The 19,583-nt window shown below is 40.9% G+C and overlaps 2 protein-coding genes across 2 annotated transcripts in view; one reads left to right on the top strand and one right to left on the bottom strand.

The window, feature by feature from the left end:
* SUGP1 (SURP and G-patch domain containing 1) overlaps window positions 1-11,881 on the bottom strand; it is a 55,084-nt gene extending 43,203 nt beyond the window's left edge. Inside the window, exons 1-2 of the mRNA XM_036764938.1 lie at window positions 11,833-11,881; window positions 276-447 (exon numbers count right to left, since the gene is read on the bottom strand). Coding sequence (XP_036620833.1) covers window positions 276-447; window positions 11,833-11,854 — 194 coding nt within the window. The 5' untranslated portion in view covers window positions 11,855-11,881. The remainder of the gene's footprint in view (window positions 1-275; window positions 448-11,832) is intronic.
* Window positions 11,882-12,190: 309 nt separating this feature from the next.
* The window catches only part of MAU2 (MAU2 sister chromatid cohesion factor), an 81,776-nt gene continuing 74,383 nt past the window's right edge, over window positions 12,191-19,583 (top strand). The window contains exon 1 of the mRNA XM_036764668.1: window positions 12,191-12,560. Coding sequence (XP_036620563.1) covers window positions 12,309-12,560 — 252 coding nt within the window. The 5' untranslated portion in view covers window positions 12,191-12,308. The remainder of the gene's footprint in view (window positions 12,561-19,583) is intronic.

Below are 19,583 nucleotides of genomic sequence, written 5' to 3'. Positions count from 1 at the left end.
CCTTCCTCAAATTGCTCACTTTCCCTGATCCTCTCCTTTGCCCTTTTCCTTGTATTGCAGTTGACTGTGTATGTATCTTTCCTCCCTATTAGGCTATAGGCTCCAGGAGACCAGAGTCTGTTTCCTTTCTTTGTATTTTCAGCACAGAACTTCCATACAGTTGGTGCTTAATTAATGTTTGTTGAATGGATATGATTACCAATTAAGATCCTGTCTGCCAGACAATAATCCTGAGATATTGTGAATATCATAAAAGCTCTCAGGGATATACTCACTCCCTGGGCGGTGGGGGCTGGGGAGTGGCCACATGACTCTGTTTGGCTTGTTGCTCCATTTTGGCCTCAATTTCCCTCTTCTTCTGTGCAATAAGTTCCTCTTGATGAAGAATATTCATGTTCATCTTCCCAGATTTAGGTGGTGCAATTCCAAACCACCTGTTGGCTTTTCCTGCAGAGGTAAAACACAAGACCATCAGAAATCATCATGCCAACAGCCAATGGGGATATTAAAAGTAGAAAACAAGGCTCCTTTCCTAAAGGAGTTTACAATCTAGCTAGAAAACTATCTAAACAAACACTTGTTAAATGCCTATACTATACATTTTACAGTACACTCTCCTAGGCACTGGAAGATATGAAAATAAGTAATAGTTCTTTGTCCTCATAAGTTCATACTCTAGTAGGAAGATACTTGTACACACAAATAACAATAATGTGAAGTGATACATGATCAGTACATCAGAGGCAAATCATGTGCTAGGGGAGTTCTGAGATGGGAAGAAGCATTAATAACAAGGATAAGGGAAGGGTTCACGAAAGACAAGGAAAGCTTCATGGAAGGCAAAGGATAGACAAGATTTGAACAAGAGAAAAATCACCAGATGGGTGGGATGAGAGTTGGGCATTCTAGGTATAGAGAAGTGGGGCAGATTGAAAGCAAAGGCAGGAAGGTGAGTTAAGGAGTATGGCAACTAGTACAACCTGGCAGAAGCATAAAGTAAGACGAGTGGAGTATGATAGAAGACTGGAAACAGGATGCTGACAGACTACAGAAGATCTTAAATGCTAGGCTAAGGAAGCTGAAGTGGGTCATAACGAATCACTGAAAGTTTTCTTTAACAGAAGAGTAACATGATTGGTGATTGGACTAGATGGTCTCTGAGGCTCCTGCCAGCTCCAATTTAGGAGTTCTGTACAAGGAAGAAGAGTCTGGCTAACATGAGCACACATCTCAATACAGTATCTAAGTGCATAATTAAGTTCAAGGGAAGGTGACTCTATAGAATAAAGTGATTAGAGAACTCAAAGTTGATGGGATATGAGCCAGGCTTATCTATTTTTAATTTTTTTTTGTCTGTTGTTTCCCTCAAGGAAAATATGTTTTTTGAGGACAAGAACTCTTTTCATTTGTGTCTTTGTATCTCCAGTGAACAGCACAGTGCCTGGCACACAGTAAGTGCTTTCCCCTCCCAGTTCCGCTCATGAACTTCTAGATATCAAAACCATGCCTCAGCTGCTGTCTCATGCTAGAACTTCCCTCACTGCCCCAGAACATCCAACAACCTCTGTGGCCTTCTTACCCTGAAATATTCTTCTGCCATGTTAGTCCCCTTCCTATCACTGGTGAGTTTTTCCTGAAGCTTCCATTTTGTGGAGGGTCCCAGGCCAGCCAACCTTCACTTTCCATCTACTTCTCTCTTTTATGTGTTGTCTTCCCCCATTAAATGTAAGCTCCTCAAGGGTAGGGACCATCTTTCTTTTTGCTTGTATTTGTGTACTTAGTACAGTGGCTGACATAGTAAGCACTTAATAAGTGCTTTTTGTCTTGCTTTACCTTACCTAGCTTAATAAATGGAATTGAATGGAATAAGCTAAGCAGAATAGTTGAATGGAATAAGCTAAGCAGAAAACAGAAAGAACATTCCAGGCAAAGAGAATAGCTAAGTAAAGAGTCAGGGGAGGCAGGAAGGTGCATGAACTGGAAAATTCTGAATAGGCCAATTTGGCTGAAGCACATATTCATGTGCACAGATACGGTTGTTTGAAACATTGTATGGGGCTTTGATGCAAAAAAAAAATTAGCATTATTAAGCACCTATATGCCAGGCACTATCACTACAAAGACAAAAATGAACCTAATCCCTGCCCTCAAGAAACTTACATTCTATTAAAGGAAACCAGTATGTACATACATAGATATTCACATAAAATTCAACTGGAAGGAGGGGTATCCCACTAGCAGCTGATGGGATTAGGACAGGCTTTATGTAGAAAGTAGTACCTGAGTTGAGGAATTCTAGGAAAAGGAGGTAAAAAGGTAGGATATTCCAGGAAGTGAAAGAGACACTGAAAAGGTAAAGAGACAGAAAATGGAGTGTTGAATGTGAATAGTAAGAAAGAGGAAAGGGGGTAATGTGTAAGGTAAACTGAAGCCAGACTGTGAAGAGCTTTAAATTTCTTCTCAAAGGTAACAGGCAGCCACTGGAATTCAATGAGCAAGAGAATAACGTGAAAAGACCTCCTCTTTAGGAAAAGCATTTTGGCAGATGTGTGTAGGATGGCTTACAAAGGAGTCTCAAGACCTAAGTGAGGTAGAACTATTCCAAGAGCCCAGGCAAGAAATGAAGAGCGCCTGAATTAGGGTGATACATATATGGGTGCATAGTAGATGAATGCCAGACATTTTGTGGAAGTAGAATGACAAGATTTAGCAAATGAATGAATATGTGGAATAAGCAAAAGGAGCTGAAGATGACATTGAGGCTTGTGAACCTAGAAAGATGGTGGTGCCCTTGACAGTAATTGAAAAGTTTTGTAAGAGGGGTGGGTTGATGAGTTCTGCTTCAGACATGTTGAATTTAAGATGCTTATGGGACATTTGGTTTAAAAAACCCAATAGGCAGCTGGAGTTCAAGCGAGAGACTACAACTGGATATGTAGATGAGCAAGACAACTGCATGGAGAAAATAATTAAACCCAATAAGGTCACCATGTAAGAGTGTAGAGAGAGAAGAGGATCCAAAAAGGGCCTTGAGGGACAGCCACAGTTAAGAAGAATTACAAAGGGGATCTAGAAGAGGAGAATCAGGAGAGTAGCATATCCAGGGGGAGAAGATGGTCAACAGTGTCAGATGCTGAGAGATACTGAAGGACGACAACTGAGAAAAGACCACTAGACTTGGTAATTAAAGAACCACAAACTAGGCACAGTCATATATGAAAGAATGTGCCAAAGCATTAATAAGGGAAATGCAAATAAAAACTCTGAGGTTTTATGTTACACCCAACAAATTAACAAAGACGATAAACAACATATATACTGCTTGGAGAGGCTATGGATAAACAGGCACACTAATGTGCTGTTGATGAAGCTGTGAATCAGTCCCACTACTCTGGAAAACAATCTGGAATTAGGCCAAGAAAGCAACAGAAATGTCAATACCTTTGATCTAGAGATTACTGCTAAGCATAGGAGGACAATGATAAAAAGAAAGGCCTCATATACTCTAAAATATTTATAGAAGCACTTTTTGTAGTAGCAAAGAACTGGAAACAAAGCAGATACCAATCAAATGGCAGACAGCTGAACAAGTTGGGATATAAAAATGTACTGGAATATATTACTGTGTGCTGTAATAAATGAATATAATGAATATAAAAGCAAGGGGAACTAGCTAACTAAAAATTAGGTAAAGAGAACTAGGGGAAAATGCAAAATGACAACAATGTAAATGAAAAAACAGCAAACAACTATGAATACTGTGAAATTATAATGACAAAATATCAGAAGGCAAAGTCAGGGTGGGGGGAGAATGCCTAGAGGTATGAAACATAAAAGATGTAAGATTTTTTTCAATGCGCTGGGTAGTTTGCTGAAATTTTTTCTTTTTTATATATGGTTTGCTATAAATGATAGCTCTCATAGAGGAAGACTGAGAAATTTAGGTAATGTAAAAAAAAAAGATAACAGTAAAAATTTATTTTAAAAAACTTTTAAAGAGCATTGATAATTCCATAGAGAACAGGTTCAATTGACTGATGAGGTCAGAAGTCAAACTGCAAGGTGAGATAAGATGGCCAAGTACGAGGAGGAAGTACAGTGCTCCTCATTCCCCAACTTCTCCAAACAGATCTAGAAAATGTAGCAATCTTGATTGGGAAAACCAAGTAAAAAAAAAATCAGAATGAGTCATTTTTCTAGCCCAAATCCACACAGGGAGACAGACAGTGAGGTTTACAGACACTAGGGATGGAATCTGGTCAGGAGAGTGCTACATAGAGCATTTCAGCCCAGGGAGATATTCTGTACCACGGCAAGAAATGATTCCAAATCCAGTATGGAGAGGGCTAAATTTGTGTAAGGTGCAGAAACAGGAGCCAAATGGCAGCTCTGTTGCTTGCTACCCAATTCCAGGTTATATTTCTGGAACAGAATAAGGAGGGACCTGTAAAATGGTGGTGCTGGGATTCCAGGTTAAGCAGCAGTTACAAGGCTCTGTGCTGTGGACTCAAGAAAGCACAAGTTCAGAAGCAAGCAGCAGTTGTGTGGCTCTCATTTTGGGGGTAGAACAAGGTGTGAAGACTGCAAAGGAATAATCAGGGTATGAACCCCATGCCAAAGGGGAACCTACAGATCTGTCACTCTGAACTAGTAGAATTTTCTAGCTGACTGATATTGGCTGAAGCCAACAGTAGTCTACTGATACTCCACACAGGGCAAGGCCATAGGTCAGACCAAACCCAGGTCAAGAACATGCATAGCTCAGTTCAGGAGAGAAGAAATCAGACAACTTTGAGTGAACTAAAAGCTTACAGGTCTCCAGCCTGAGTGATCCCTGAATATCCTGGAATAAAACAACACTCAAAAGGAGTAGCAGAACCAGCTCATACTTTTCCTACAGAACCCTGCTCCTTAACAAACCCAACATCAGGACACAGGCTGGAAGAATAAGCAAACAAAAAAAGAATCCCACCATAAGTCAATATTACAGTGACAGAGATGTCACACAAACCCAGAAGACAATGATTCCAAAACATCTATCTACAAGCAAAGGCTCAAAGAAAAACACAACTGGTCACAAATTCAACTAGAATTCCTGGAAGAGATGAGGCAAGAGTTAAAAAAAATTAAAATGTTTTTATAAATGAAATGAATGCACCAGAGGAAAAAATGGAAAAGTAATAAGTGTAAAAGAAGAAAGAATTCAAAAAGGAATTAATTCTGATATAAGAAGTACAAACTTTACCCAAAGGAGGCAAAAACTCCCTCAAAACTAGAATGAACCAAACAGAAGCAAAGGACTCCATAAGACAATAAGAAATATTCAAACAAAGTCAAAAGACTGAAAAAATACTGCATCTCATAACAAAAACAACTGACCAGGAAAGCATATCAAAGAGGCCTAATTGAAGAATCACTGGACTACCTGAATACCATGACCAAAAAAAAAAAAAAAAAGCCTAAAAATCTTATGGAGCCATAGGCAAGATCACACAAGCAACGTTTAGCAGCCACCACTACAAAAAAAAGGACAGAGCTTGCAATGTATCACTGCATAAAGTTATAGATACAGGCTTATAACCAAAATTACTTACCCAGAAAAACTGAGTATAATCCTAGTAGGAGAAAAATCGACCTTTAATGAAACAAGATTCCCAAGCATTCATGATGAGAAGCACAGACCACTTTGAAGTGCAAACACAGGAGTCAAGAGAAACATTAAAAAGGCAAATACAAATGAACAATGACAAGGTACTAAACAAAGTTAAACTATTTACATTTATCCACCAACAGAGAATAGCTGATCATGTTATCATATATCAAAGTGTTAGAATATGATTTCCTTCATGGTAAGAACTGATGCAGAGTCAAATGAGTAGAATCAGGAGAACAATTTATGTGGTGACAATTATGATGCAAAGACAAAAATACTGAAAGATTTAGTAACTTTAATCAGAGTAGTGACCAACAATTCTAGGACTCATGATAAAATGTGTTACCCATCTCCAAATAGAGGTGAAGCACTCAGCGTGTAGAGTAAGATAAAAAAATTTTTTTTAACATGGCTAATACGGAAATTTTTTTTAACTTGACAATACATGAAACAGGTGTTTTGTTTTTCCTTCTCACTGGAAGGGGAGATAGGAGAGGAAGAAGGTAAAATTTTGCTGACTGAAAACAATTTAATTTTTAAAATTAACAAAAAAAGAAGTTAAATTGCAAAAGACTGAGGTGTGAGAGGAGGGGAAGGTAGGTAAATACAGTTTCCTTTAAGTGATAAAGGTTTAGACTGGAGAGGGGAAATGAAGACCGGAGTATAAACAGCTTTTTTCTAGATGATGGGAGTGTGGACTAAAGTGGTGACAGGAGGAAAGAAAAGAAAGGGATACAGAGCCAACAGACACTGGAGAAAAATAAATCTTCAGGATTTGGTGACTGAATCAATATAGGTGTCAAGGAAGAGGTGAAAGTCAAAGTTCACTCCAAGATTTTGAGATGGAGGTAGGATAATGGTGATACTACTACAAAAATAAGGAGGTTCAGGGAAGGTGAAAGAGGAATCAAACCTAGAGGTAAAAACAATAATTCATCTCTAATAACAGCTCCAAGATGTTCTATGGAGCACTGTAAGTGTCCTCCATGAAACTAATTTCAGAAAGTTAAGGACATGACATTTCCCTTCAGTAAAATTCAATTACAGATCCATGAGTTTATCAAATTTATCAAATATATTTGTCCTTTCAGATTGTACTTCAAATATTTATTAAATGCTTGCCATATGGACAGCAGTATCATAGGCACAAAACATACAAAAATATAATAGACTCTCCTCTCAAAAAGCTTACAAGGAGTTGTACTTGATGTTTTCTAAAGTCCCTTCCAGTATTAAATTCTGATTTAATGAAAAAACATGTACTCCACCACACACAGACCCCACCCCAGCCAAACACAAACACACACACACAAGATAGAGAATGAAGTACAAAGGAAAGGATCAAGTAAAATGCTAGTAAAAATTTGATGAGGGAAGAATGATTTTTAAAGGATTCACAGCTGAAAAGGATCTTAGAGATGTCCTAATATAACCCAAACAAGCAAACTGAAGGCCAAACTGAGAGCCGTGACTTGCCCAGTGTCAAATGACTGGTATTCAACTCCAGGTCCTTGAGCTCCAAATCCAATAGTGTTCTTTCCACTGCACTGGGATGCCTGTGGAGGCCGAGGAAAGCTTCAAAGAGGAAAGAATGGACTTCAAGAGGAGATTGTATTCAAAATCCTCCACAACTTTTTCCTCCCTTTACCAATCTTCTTGTACCTTAGATTACCCCTCACGGAAGTGGAGGTGAATGCAGAAATTATCAAAATCATATCTATAATATCCATGTTAATCAGTGTGACATGTAATGATTGTACTAACCATTTAGACTTGTTGGAGCTTCCCTACTTTCCAGGGAACTCTGACTTGGAAGCTGAGGTTGCAGAGGTCAAGAAGAGAACAGGGAACAGATAATAGTCAATTTGGATGAACAGTGACTACACAAAAGGAAGCAGTATGAGATCAGGCTGGAAAATTAGCTTGGAATAAGCTTATGAAACACCTTAAATGAGTTTATATTTTATTTCTTTAAGCAACGGGGAGCAAAGAGCCATTGAGGGATTTGAGTAAAAAAAAATGTCATGAACAGAATGATACATCAGGAAGACTTGGGCAGCAGTGGGAAGGACTGACTGAAGAAAAGATAGAATGGAAACAGAAGATGAGTTTGATTATTACAGTAATAAAGGTGAGAAGAGAAGAGCTACTGAATAAGAGATGCTCAGAGGTAATTGAGGAGAGGCACTGGATGCAAGATATTATTGCTTCTCAAAGACAACAGGTTCATTATTCTAAAACAACCTTTCGGGAAGTAGTGGCACTCCTAGCTCTAGTTTAGAAATAGTCACCTTCAAAATCAAGTCTCTGTGCCATTTGGCTCTGTAACCCTATTCTTTCTATGCATTTCGCTTTTCTGGATTACTAAACTGAAGAGCTAAGGGTCAGAGACAGGGCCCACAACACTTACTTTTTAAGTTAAAAACTTCCACTGCCCTAAACAGTGACTGCTTTTGGAAACATTAAAAGTTACCAAATTTTTAACAGAAATTTTCTTTTTTGAAAATGAAAACTATATTGGTATCTTTTGTTTTTACACCACTTACATTTCCCAATCTATCCTTCACTCTTTCCCTGAAAGCCATTTCCTATAACAAAGAATATAAAAGAGGGAGAAAAAAACCAGTTCAGTAAAACTATCTAGCACATTTTTAAGGTCTGATCTTAGCAACATTATTCCACAACTATAGCCCCTTCCCCTCTACAAAGAAAAAAAAGAGTACATGTCTTTTCATTTCTCTTCTTTGGACAATTAAGACTTTCACTAAGGAAAGCATATACTTCTAGAATATGAGATGGAATCAATCATGAAGCTTGGAAGTCATCTAGTCCAGTCTCCTACTCCATACAGACTGGACATAGGAACACAGATTTGGAGATGTAAAGGACCTTAGAAGTCATCTAGTTCAATCCATTCATTTTAAAGAGGAATTTAAGAAAACTGAAGCAACAGAAACTGACTTGCCCAAGGTCACATAAACAATAAAAGTGTCAGAACCAGGTGTCAAACTCAGGTCTCCTGACTCCAAATATAGCTCACTTTCCATGATACATAATACCACATCTCCGTGTAAGGAGAGAAATTAGTATTTCCTCTGATCTCTACTGCATTGATTCTATAGTGGAATTGGTTTTATGCAGTATTGATTTTTATAATGGTTAGCATGTACCTAAACTCAAATATGTGACCTTTCCCACTTTGAATTGGCTTAGAGGCATGATTAAAAGGGAATAATATGATCGACCACTCCTAGACCCTGGGACATTTGCTTTCTAACTAGTTTAACCTGGGACTTTATTGTCTATAAACAACTGCCCAGCTTTAGCTGGACCCTCTCCTTAAAGACAATTCTCCAGTCTTTGCAGGTCCCTGAAAAATTAGGGGTGGTTTGATTTCTCCCAAGGGGACAACATAATGGTCCTGATTTCAGTGGTTCTTATTTTCTAGTCAAGATTATAAGAGGCTGTAGAGTCCCAAAGAGCAATTAACATTTCTTTATTGTCAGTGATCAACCACACCTGAAGACCAACTCACTTTCCGCAGCTACATCGGATACAGCTGCCCAACTACAGCTACCCTGAGTCTCAATAAAAATGGTTGTGTCCTTCTCATCAATGTCTTGACCTGACTGAGGGGCCCAGTCTAACACAGTTTATTAACAGTGGCATGGTTAAAAAAAACTGTTATCTTCCTCAGAGAAAGGGTACATCAATTTACCTTTGTTGCATTTTACTCACAACACCTGACAAGCAGTCACTGTTTTTACTTGAATTACAGCCACGAGGAGCTCACAGTCTAACAGCACAGCCTCCAATCTTATCTTCTACAAAATTGCCAAAGTGATATCCCTAAGAGCCATGTACTGTGTTCAAAAAGCTCCAGTAGCTCATTTCTTTCTTGGGGGCACTTAGGTGGCACAGTAGATAGGGTGCTGGGCCTAATCAGGAAGACTCATCTTCCTAAGTTCAAATTTGTCTTCTGACACTTAGTAGCTGTGTGACCCTGAGCAAGTCACTTAAATCTATTTGCCTCAGTTTCCTCAATCTGTAAAACGAGAGGGAGAAAGAAATGGCAAACCACTCCAGTATCTTTGCCAAGAAAATATCGAAATGGGGTCATGAAGAGTCAGATGACTGAAAAACAACAAGCTCACTCCTTCATTCTAAAATAAAATACAAATTTCTCTGCTGGACATTTGATGTCCTTAACAATCAGGCTTCGGCCTGCCTTTCCAAGCCCATTATAAAAGGATATTCCAAGTAGTTTAAAAGCAAAATAAATAAATTCTATGCTGTATTTTGTTCCCTTCACTTCTGGGCTGATAACCCAACTGACAGACTCAGATTTTTAGCAGGCCCAGATTGCCTAGCCTTCTAAGGATAAGAACTGAGGAAATAAATTTTCTGAGGAGTTGAGAACAGATTTAAAAGTCACCTGAGAACAAATGATTTTTAGAGCTGGAAAGGAACTAAGAGGTTATCTAGGCCAACCTCTTTGCATTCTTACAAGAGTCCCAAGATTAAGTGACTTGCCCAAGGTCACAAGAAGCAGCAGAACTTGATTTAAAACCCACATCCTGAAGCCAAATCTAATATTCTTTCCTCTGCACCCATTTCCTCCAAGCCAAGATGATTCATGACTCCAATACTTTAACTCAGTTAGTGACCATGGGCAAGTCACAAATTTTTTGAGCTTCAGTTTTCTCTATAAAGTGAGGAACATTAACATTTCCTATCTCACCTGGTTGTTATAGGTTAAAAAACTTTGTAAATATTCAAACACTATAAAAAACATAGATTGTAGGCAGTGATCAACAAAATAAAACACAAATTTATAAAGACCTAGAAAAAGACCTACAACATATTGAATAGATTTTCCTATTCAAAATCTATGGGAGTATATAAACAATGCCAGAGTTTGAGAAAAATTAGATGTGATACAATCCGTACTATTAGTGGAACTGAGTTTTAAGCACTGTGTAGAAAAGCACCAGTTTGGAAAAGAATTATCTCCAACTAGGTTGGGCTGAAGTACCCCCAAAAGGACTCTACTAACAAAGGTAAATTGGAACCTGTGACCACTTCTTTTGTTGTCTTTTAGATACTTGTACCTGGAGGAGAAAGCATCTCCTTTCCTGCTTGGCACAGAAATAATATTAGCAGCTGTCATTTACACAGTGCTACAAAGTTTACAAATCATAACCACAGCTGACATTTATGTGGCACTCTAAAGTTTACAAAATACTTATACATTATCTTGTTTGAGCCTCTCAACAACTGTTAAAGACATATACTACAGATATTGGAAAAGTTAAGTGACTAGCCCATAATTACACAACTAGAAAATGTCAAAGTACTTGGCTCACAGCAACCCTGATGGGGGGTGCGTATTCCCATTTCACAGATTAAGAAAATGAGGCCCAAAGTAGAGAAAACACTGGAATGCTCTTGGTCATAAAGATAGGAAGTATGAGAGCCAATACTGGAAGAAACATAAGCTTTCTGGTTGCAAATCTGATTGCTCGTCCCACTGTAGTAAGACTTTAGGCGAGTCAGTTTCCTCTCTCTGAGCAGGGGCAAGGCAAGACCCAATTCAATCCAAACCAACAAAAGATTTAAGCAGCACCCAGGTGCCAGGCGTTCCCGCCTTCTAGGCGGTTCCACTCTTCTGGTGGGAGAGAAAACACCCCAAGTGGAGAGACAGGTAAACTCGGGATGAGTTAGGGAGAGAAGAGGGGCGAGCACTCTTCACAATAGGTCTCGAGAAGGCTTCCCGCCGGAGCTGACACCGGTGGCCCCTTCCAGCTGGACACGCCGACACTGGGGCAGGCCCGCGGCTAGTCTGGTTAGCCGGGCAGGATTTCCTAACAAACTCCAGACACCCAGGCTGCCCGGCAGGGCCCCGAGGCGCCGGACGTGAGGCGCGGGAGGGTGCGGGGCTAGGAGCGGCCACAGCTGGGGAGGCGCCGTCGCCTCAGGGCCGCCCCCGCCCGGCTCCGACCCGCCCCCGCCAACAGCTGAGAAGACCCGGGGCTTGGGGGTGGGGAGCTCCCGAGGGAGGACCCCGGGCTCCCAGCTCCAGCAACACGGCCAGAGGCTCCGTGGGCTGGGCCCGCCTGCGCTGCGCCTCTGAAGGGGAGCAAAGCCTCACGGAAGGGAACGAAGAAAGAGGCTGTTACCTGCAACATCTCGACTGTCCATCTTGAGGTCCTCAATCCCACAGTGCACCGCGCCTCACCTAGGGGCGGGTGGGGATGTCTGTGTGTGCGTGGAGAGGGGGAGGGGAGGGTAGTGAGTGGGCTGTTATGCTGCGCACAGCCTGCTGGGATGTGTAGTCCGTGCCTCTAGGACCCCTCGCGGGGGTCACTACAAAAGAGTTTTTAAAGCGATGGCCTCACTCTGACCTTAGGACTGTTTTTGACTCTTCCTCTGTGGGAGGGACAACCTTGTGGTTGCTCTGAAAGCCAACCCTTATCGACTCCCCCTCTCATTCCGTGGAAGCCTACAACTCCCATGAGGACCCGCGCGCGCGAGGGAGTTGGGGAGGGATGCTCGCGAACGCCTCATCAAGTTATCACGAGAGCCGCCGCGGCTTCCGTCCAGCGCCCCCTCCCCCAACCTAGTTCAGCGGCCGGTTGTTGTTGTGCGGCCCAAGATGGCGGCTCAGGCGGCCCAAGCGGCCCAGGCCGAGGCCTCAGAGTCATGGTACCTGGCGTTGCTGGGCTTTGCTGAGCACTTCCGCACGTCCAGCCCGCCCAAGATCCGACTGTGCGTGCACTGCCTGCAGGCCGTGTTTCCCTTCAAGCCTCCGCAGCGGATCGAGGCCCGCACGCACCTGCAGCTGGGCTCGGTGCTCTACCACCACACCAAGAACAGCGAGCTGGCCCGCAGCCACCTCGAGAAGGCGGTGAGGAAAGGCCCTGGGATCGCGGCGCGGCGGGCAAAGAGGGGCCGCAGCCGTGCTGCCGCCGCCGAGGCCCCGGCCCAAAGGGCCCCCCAGCTAGGCCAAGCGAAGGGCGGTGGGGGTGGGGGCCAGGGGGCGAGAGGAAAGGCCTGGACTGAGGTGACAACAGGAGGACCCCCAGACTGAGGGGAGGGGAGGAAGACCCCCATCTCCGGACCGAGGTGACAGGAGGCAGAGAGCTCGGGTTAAAGTGACAGAAAGAGGGGACTCCAGGCTAAGATGACAGCAAAGGGGGACCCCCGGACTGAGGTGACAAGAGGCAGAGCCTGGGCACAAGAGTAGGAAGCCTGGGTTGAGGTGACATAAAGAGAGCTCAAGCCGAGATGATGGGAGAGGGAACCCCCAGATTGAGATGACAGAAAGGGGAGGACCTCCGGGCTGAGGTAATGGGAGGAGGGAAGCCAAGGCTGAATGAGAACCTCCAACCTCAAGTGACTCCAAGGGGGGACACCTAGGCTGAGGTGACAGAAAAGATAGGACCCTGGAGCTGGGGTGATAGGAGGGGAGCCAGGTTTGAGATAACAGGAGGGGGAAAGCCCAGGCTACGGTGACAGGAAAAGACAGATCAGAATGAGCATAGGAGAGAGAGAAACTGGGGCAGGGGGGAGGGGGATCAGAGACGAGGTGACAGGAGGGGCAGAGGCTGAATTTGAAGTGACAGGGGTTACAGGGTGGCTGGAGAAGGAAGGCTTGGGAGGGAGGCAGTGACTTTTCAAATGGCCATCCTGGTTCCAGGTGTTGATTTCACGTTTTAACTCAGTATTTTCCTTTCCTTCTTGGTTTGACTGTCACAACCGAATCTTGAAAAGTAGGTGGTACAGTGGCCATTGCCCTATGTTTAATATTATCATAGTTGTAAAGTTGTTTCTAATAACAGTAACACTGTACTACATCAGAGTAGACAGTTTACCGCCAGATTGGTTACTTAGGTCTTACTTGCTACTGTACTAAATCCTGACTTGGTACTGTATGCAAAATAAAGATACTAGTTTAATACTGGTTAAACAAAGGAAGGTGTTCGTGTATATATGATTTTGTTTAGTTTTGGGTTATAATATTAACTTGCATTTACATAGCACTATACAATTTACAAAAGACTTTCCTTACCACAACGCTGTGAGGAAGATAGTACAGTTAATTGTCTCATTTTACAGATTTGTGAACTTAGGGTCAAAGAGTTGAAATAGCCTGTTCATGTGAATGATTTAGCTGAGATTATAACCTGGGTTCTTCTATTTCTACTATACCTCTCTGCTGCAGGTGATGGTAATAAATAGATCCTCTTTCAAGAGAAGGCCAGACATTTCTGGAAAACATTCTTATAATGACATTGATGGTCACTAGGCAGCTTGGTACACTGGAAAGCACTGGCTCAGGGATAAGAGGACCTGGGTTCAAACTTTGCCTCTGAGGCTTACTAGGTGCGTGATTTGGGGCAAATCACTTAACCTCACTGCGCCTCAATTTCCTCATCTGTAAAAAGAGGGGGTTGGATTAAAGGACTTCTGAGGCCTTTTCCAGCTATCATCTATAATCTTAGGTGTTAACTACAAGCAGTGAATGTTTCTTGTTGGTGACTGGTAGTACTTTGCCACAAAATATAACTGGCATCAAGTATTTTATGATTTGCAAAGTATCTGCATGACCTTGGGCAAGTTATTTTGGACTATATGGCCCCTGAGTTCAAAACAGCTTTTCTTCTATCATCCTGAGAAATCTGTGAGAAAGTCTCCCTCCACTGATTACCTTTATGCATATGTATTCCATGTGTCCTCCCCCCAGGTAGAATATAACATCCCAGAGGTCAGGGACCATTTTTTTGGTCTGTATTGACAGTGCCTAGAACAATTCCTTGCACATTGAGTTCAGTAGTTTAGCAGATGTTTAAGAAAGGCCCAAGGAACTGTGGTAGGTGCTGGGGATACAAAAATATCCCCTGCCCTCAAGGACTTTATATTCTACTAATGTATAGATAGATGAGGAATTGCAAAATATATACAGACTTAGACAAAATAAGTTCAGGGAGAGGGCACTAAATATGGCCTAACCCAGTATATTTGCTAAGATGAGAAAAAGGAATCAATTTTTATTTTAATAATCTTGCTGCAGTCCATATGAGAAGAGCATATCTGTGTTTCTATGGTAAAGAATAAGCCAGTCTTTAAAAATATCTTCCTACTACAATACAGAAAATAGACCAGATTTCAGAATACCTGTTTTAATTACATTCTGTATTTCCGTGAATTTTGGGTGGACTTTGTTAGCACATCCTCAGTGATGGTAACTGTAGCTGCAGCTTATGAATAAGCTGCTCAAGAGCAGATGTTCTATCCACATAGTAGGTGCTTAATAAATGTTATTTGAGTGACATAGGTGGTACCAGTGGTGAGAAAATCGAGGTTTAGAGAGCTGAAGTGTCTTTGCCTAATATCAGTAAGTATCAGAGGCAGTTAATGAGCAGGATAAATTATAAGCCATTCAATTGCTTGATAGTAGCTATCATGCCCTGCCTTCATCTTATCTTCTTCAGGTTGAACATCCTCAGTTCTTTCAGACAGTCTTCATAAGATGTGAACTCGAGGCCTGTCACCATCCTTATTGCCCTTCTTTGGACTATCTCCAGTTTATTAGCATCTTTGCTAAACTGTGGTACCCAGAACTGTACACAGTACTCCAGGACAGATATGGTCTGACCAGAGCAGAGTACAGAGGGGCTATCATTTTCTTATTCTACTAGGTTCAGTATTCCATCCACTGTACCACAATGAGTTTTTTAATGCACACTTCTGCACCTAAGTCAATTCTTATTTTAGTATCTCTGATTATTATTTTCACTGTCTTTTGCTTTTCCTGCTCAGATAGCTCTGTATGTCTCCAAGAAGTCCCCATAATCCTCCCATAAGTCATTTTGTTTTTATATAATTTTCCCCTGTTATTTTTTATATTGATGTTTTCCATCTGCTTAAGCAAGTTAGTCAGGTTTAAGTTATGAAGAAGGAATTTCAATAGTTACTATAATTGTTCAGTTGAGTTTCAGAACTTTTAAAAATCTTTATGGGGAGGGGGAGAAATTTGTTGTATGTTGTAGGATTCTTATCAGAACGGTCTTTCGTGCTTTCCTCTTTCATGGTCACTTTCTTGAAGTTGAAACTGGTATATCACACAAGTGTGATATAATGCTTCTAATCTAATTCTAGATCTAAAACTACCTAACCTAATTCTAGATTTAAAACTTGACTAACACCTAGATCTACCTAATTATTGGCTTATTTCCCAGCTTTCTATGGATCCCAAAGCAAATGTATTTCATGAGAGGAGACTTATACCTCATGGCTTTTTTTGCTTGGTTTCATTACTTGTTATTTTGACAGCTAGTTGGCAGTGTTATCTAAATTCTTACCATTATATAGTGTTTCTGGGTAAATATTTCATGAATTTAAGGTGTGTGCTTTATTATTCACAAGTTACTTGATGATTTAAATATGAACTATTATTGCTGATTCAGCCAGAGAGAGAGAGAGAGAGAGAGAGTGTGTGTGTGTGTGTGTGTGTGTGTGTGTGTGTAACAAAACATAAGCATTTGTGTTACTGATGCAAGCAGGCCAGATGGCATAGGACCTCCCAGCATGGTATGCCCCCGTCAGAGAAAGTGCTGTGCTCTATGAGCAAAGCAGAATTGAAACAGCCCAAAAGAAACACAGGATGCTCAGATTTGGAGAATCCACCCCAAATATTCACATGAACTGTTTGTGCCCAACCTGTGGTAGAGCATTCCGAGCTCCATATTCTGATCAGCCACAGTCCAACACATTGAAATTTGACTCTAGCATAGTGGTATCATTTTGGTTCTCTTCGAGAACAAAGGACGACAGCCAACCACCAACCATAACAAAACATAGAAATGTGTTTGAAAGAATGGCTTATTTGACTGGAATTCATATCAGGAATACAAGGATAGTTTAATATTAGGAAACAATGTAATCATATCAACTCAGTTTACAGAATAGGAGATTCTGAGTTAGAAAGGACCTCAGAGATCCTTTTTAACAGCTGAACATACATCCCAGAAAGGGACTTGGAGCTCCACAGTTACAAGCTGGGATTCAAACCCAGGATCTCTTATTTACTACCCAGGCATTTTAACCAACTAAGCCTTTTGAGAACTGCTCATCCACCTTTGGTTTCCACCTTCACTCAACTCTCACCACTGGCTCCAAGAAGCTGTAGCATATGCAATGGCTACACCCCAGTAAAACCATCTTGGTAGAGTTAACCCAGGTTGAGAATAACTGATAAACCTGAAACCCAGTTGGGGGGGGGAGGGGTGTCTACCCCAAGCATGTGAAGACTTTCCTTGGGGGAAGAAATGGATGAGGGCACTTTGTTTCAACAGCCATGAAAGTGGCCGAAGCAGGTGCCGTAGAGTGCTTAGAGTTTGGTCAGCTATTGAAGATGCCAAGGTCATCCACTGCATCCTGGGGCTTCTCTAGTCATCCTGATTTTTGCTTGCCACTGGATTTCAATGACTGTGGAAGAGAGAGTGAGGCTGATGACTTTGTGCAACTCTGTCTCACTTAAAAATCCAATTCCAGGATATCAGGATATCACCCTGCAATGTCATTGGTCCTCTTTAAAAAAAAAAAGGTGAATAGTAACTTCGTTAGGAGATTTTTCCTTTTGTGAGGGTTCAGTTTACCTTTTTATAGTGCTGTTTTCTGCTTTCATGTCTTCTCTTGAATGAATACTTTCTAGTTCCTTCAAGTGGATCTTACATAAGAAGAACTAAAGATCTTTCACCATTCCATTTGCCATCTTCTGTATTTAGCCCAGCTTATCAATGTTCTTCCTAAACTATAGCCCTCAAAACTGAATACTTCAGAGGCAGTCTGACTAGGGTAGAGTACAGTTATGTGCTATTCCTGAACACTGTACCTCTCTGAATTCACCTTAAGATCACAGCTTTCCCAGTTGTAATATCACATTGTTGACTCATTGAGTTAACAGTCTACTGACACTTCCAGATGTTTTTTCCAAGAGTTGTTCATCTATACCTCATCTATCTTATACTTGTGAAATTAAGTTTTTTTTAAACTTCAGTGCAAAACTTTACATTTATCCCTATTAAAAATTTCATGTTGTATGACTTGGCCCAGTATTCTGGACTGTCTTTTTGAATATTGTCTTTCTGTCACCTGTAAATCTGATAAGTATGCTGTCCATGCCTTTACCCAAATCACTGATTGAAATTTTAAACTTCATAGGGCCAAAAATATGTAACTCCTTTGGGTGCTCTACTGGAAATCACCTTAAAAGTAACATCAAATTATCAACTTTTGGGGAGTCCAACTGTTTAACTAGTTCTGAATCCACCTAATTATATTGTTGGCTAGCCTGTCTTCTGTCTCCAACTTTTCCACAAGGATACTCTGAGAAACTGTGTCAAAAGCTTTGCTAAAATCTAGGTAAATTATATCTATAATACTCCATAGTCTACCAATCTAGTAACTCCATTAAAAGACCTATTTTTGATGAAGATTCTTTATAATCACTGCTTCCTTTTCTATGTGTTCACTAACTATTTCATTAATAAAACATTCTAAAATTTTCTTAAGAATCCAAGTCAAACTCACCATTCCGTAATTTCTACTCTCATTCTTTTCTGATATTTCAAGTATTTGCCTTCCTCCCATCACATTGTACTTTTCTTGTTCTGCATGATATTTTAAAGGTCACTGGCAGTGGCTTGGTCATCATACCAACTGGATCTTCCAGGACCTAAGATGTAGTATACTTGAGTCAGATGACTTAAACATATCAAAGGTACCTAGGAACTCTTGTATTGGCTCTCTACTCAGCATTGAATATCAGCTCCTCAATGTGGTTTTTGTTTCATCCTTTACAGTACAAAGATCATTCTTGACAGAAAAGGCAAAAACAAAAATTATCATTAATTCCTTCAGTCCAGTCAGCAGTCCTCTGCCCTCTTTGAACTTCTCCAGGAGAGCTAAATAAAGAAAATCATGTTATCTTTACCCTTCCAGGTCAGCATCATTTCATTCTGAGCATTAGCAGTCCTAACAATAGTCTTCTCTACTAGACTTTTGTTTTTAACCTCTGACATATATACTCTTGCATCCATCTTCTCTACATGACTTCAAAAAAAAAATCTTAGTTGCTTGGTGAATTCCCTATGTGTATCCAAATCATTCTTACCAACCTTTGTTAGGTCCGCAGCATTCCTGGCCAGGAGCCTATCATTCCTATGTTTAAAGCCATTGTCCAGAAATTCATAACTCATTTTCCAACAATCAACAAAGATTTATTATATGCTAGATATTGTGCTGGGGACAGAAAAACAAAGGTGAAACAGTCCCTGGCCCTGAGGAGCCCACATTCTATCAGGGAGACAAAATATACGTAAATATATACAAGGTAAATTTTTAGAGAGGAGGGCATTAGCAGGCAGGAGAAGGAAGAAAGATTTCTGATAAAGATTGTATCTTTCTACATACTTTTCCACTTACTGATACTGAAAATAACACTGTCCCTACCCACAGGGGGTTTACAGTTTACTTAAAGGATTAAGGCCCATACCATAGATAATCCTAATACATACAAGGTGATGTGATAAGGGCCGAGGAAGGAAAATTTGAAGAGGGAAAACACTTTCAGCCAGGGAGTTAAAGGAAGGCTTCATGGAACAGGTGATGTCTAAACTATGGCTTGATGGCTAAGAAGAATTTTGAAAGATAGGTTGGGACTAGGTTATGTAATGTTTTAAAAGCTAAACATAGGAATTTGTATTTTACCTTAGAGGCAAGGATGTCCCTGAAGTTGGTTGAATAGGAGAGCCTTATGGTTAAATCTGGATTTAAGGAAAATTACTTTGGTAGCAATTTGTGGGATGAACTAGAGTGGAGAGACTTGAGGCAAGGAAACCATTTAAAATGCTGTTTCAGTAATGTA

Source organism: Trichosurus vulpecula, chromosome 1, assembly GCF_011100635.1.
Source record: "Trichosurus vulpecula isolate mTriVul1 chromosome 1, mTriVul1.pri, whole genome shotgun sequence".
Classification (NCBI taxonomy): Eukaryota; Metazoa; Chordata; class Mammalia; order Diprotodontia; family Phalangeridae; genus Trichosurus; species Trichosurus vulpecula.
Note: the sequence above shows the minus strand (reverse complement) of the source record. Positions and strands in the feature narration are given on the sequence as shown.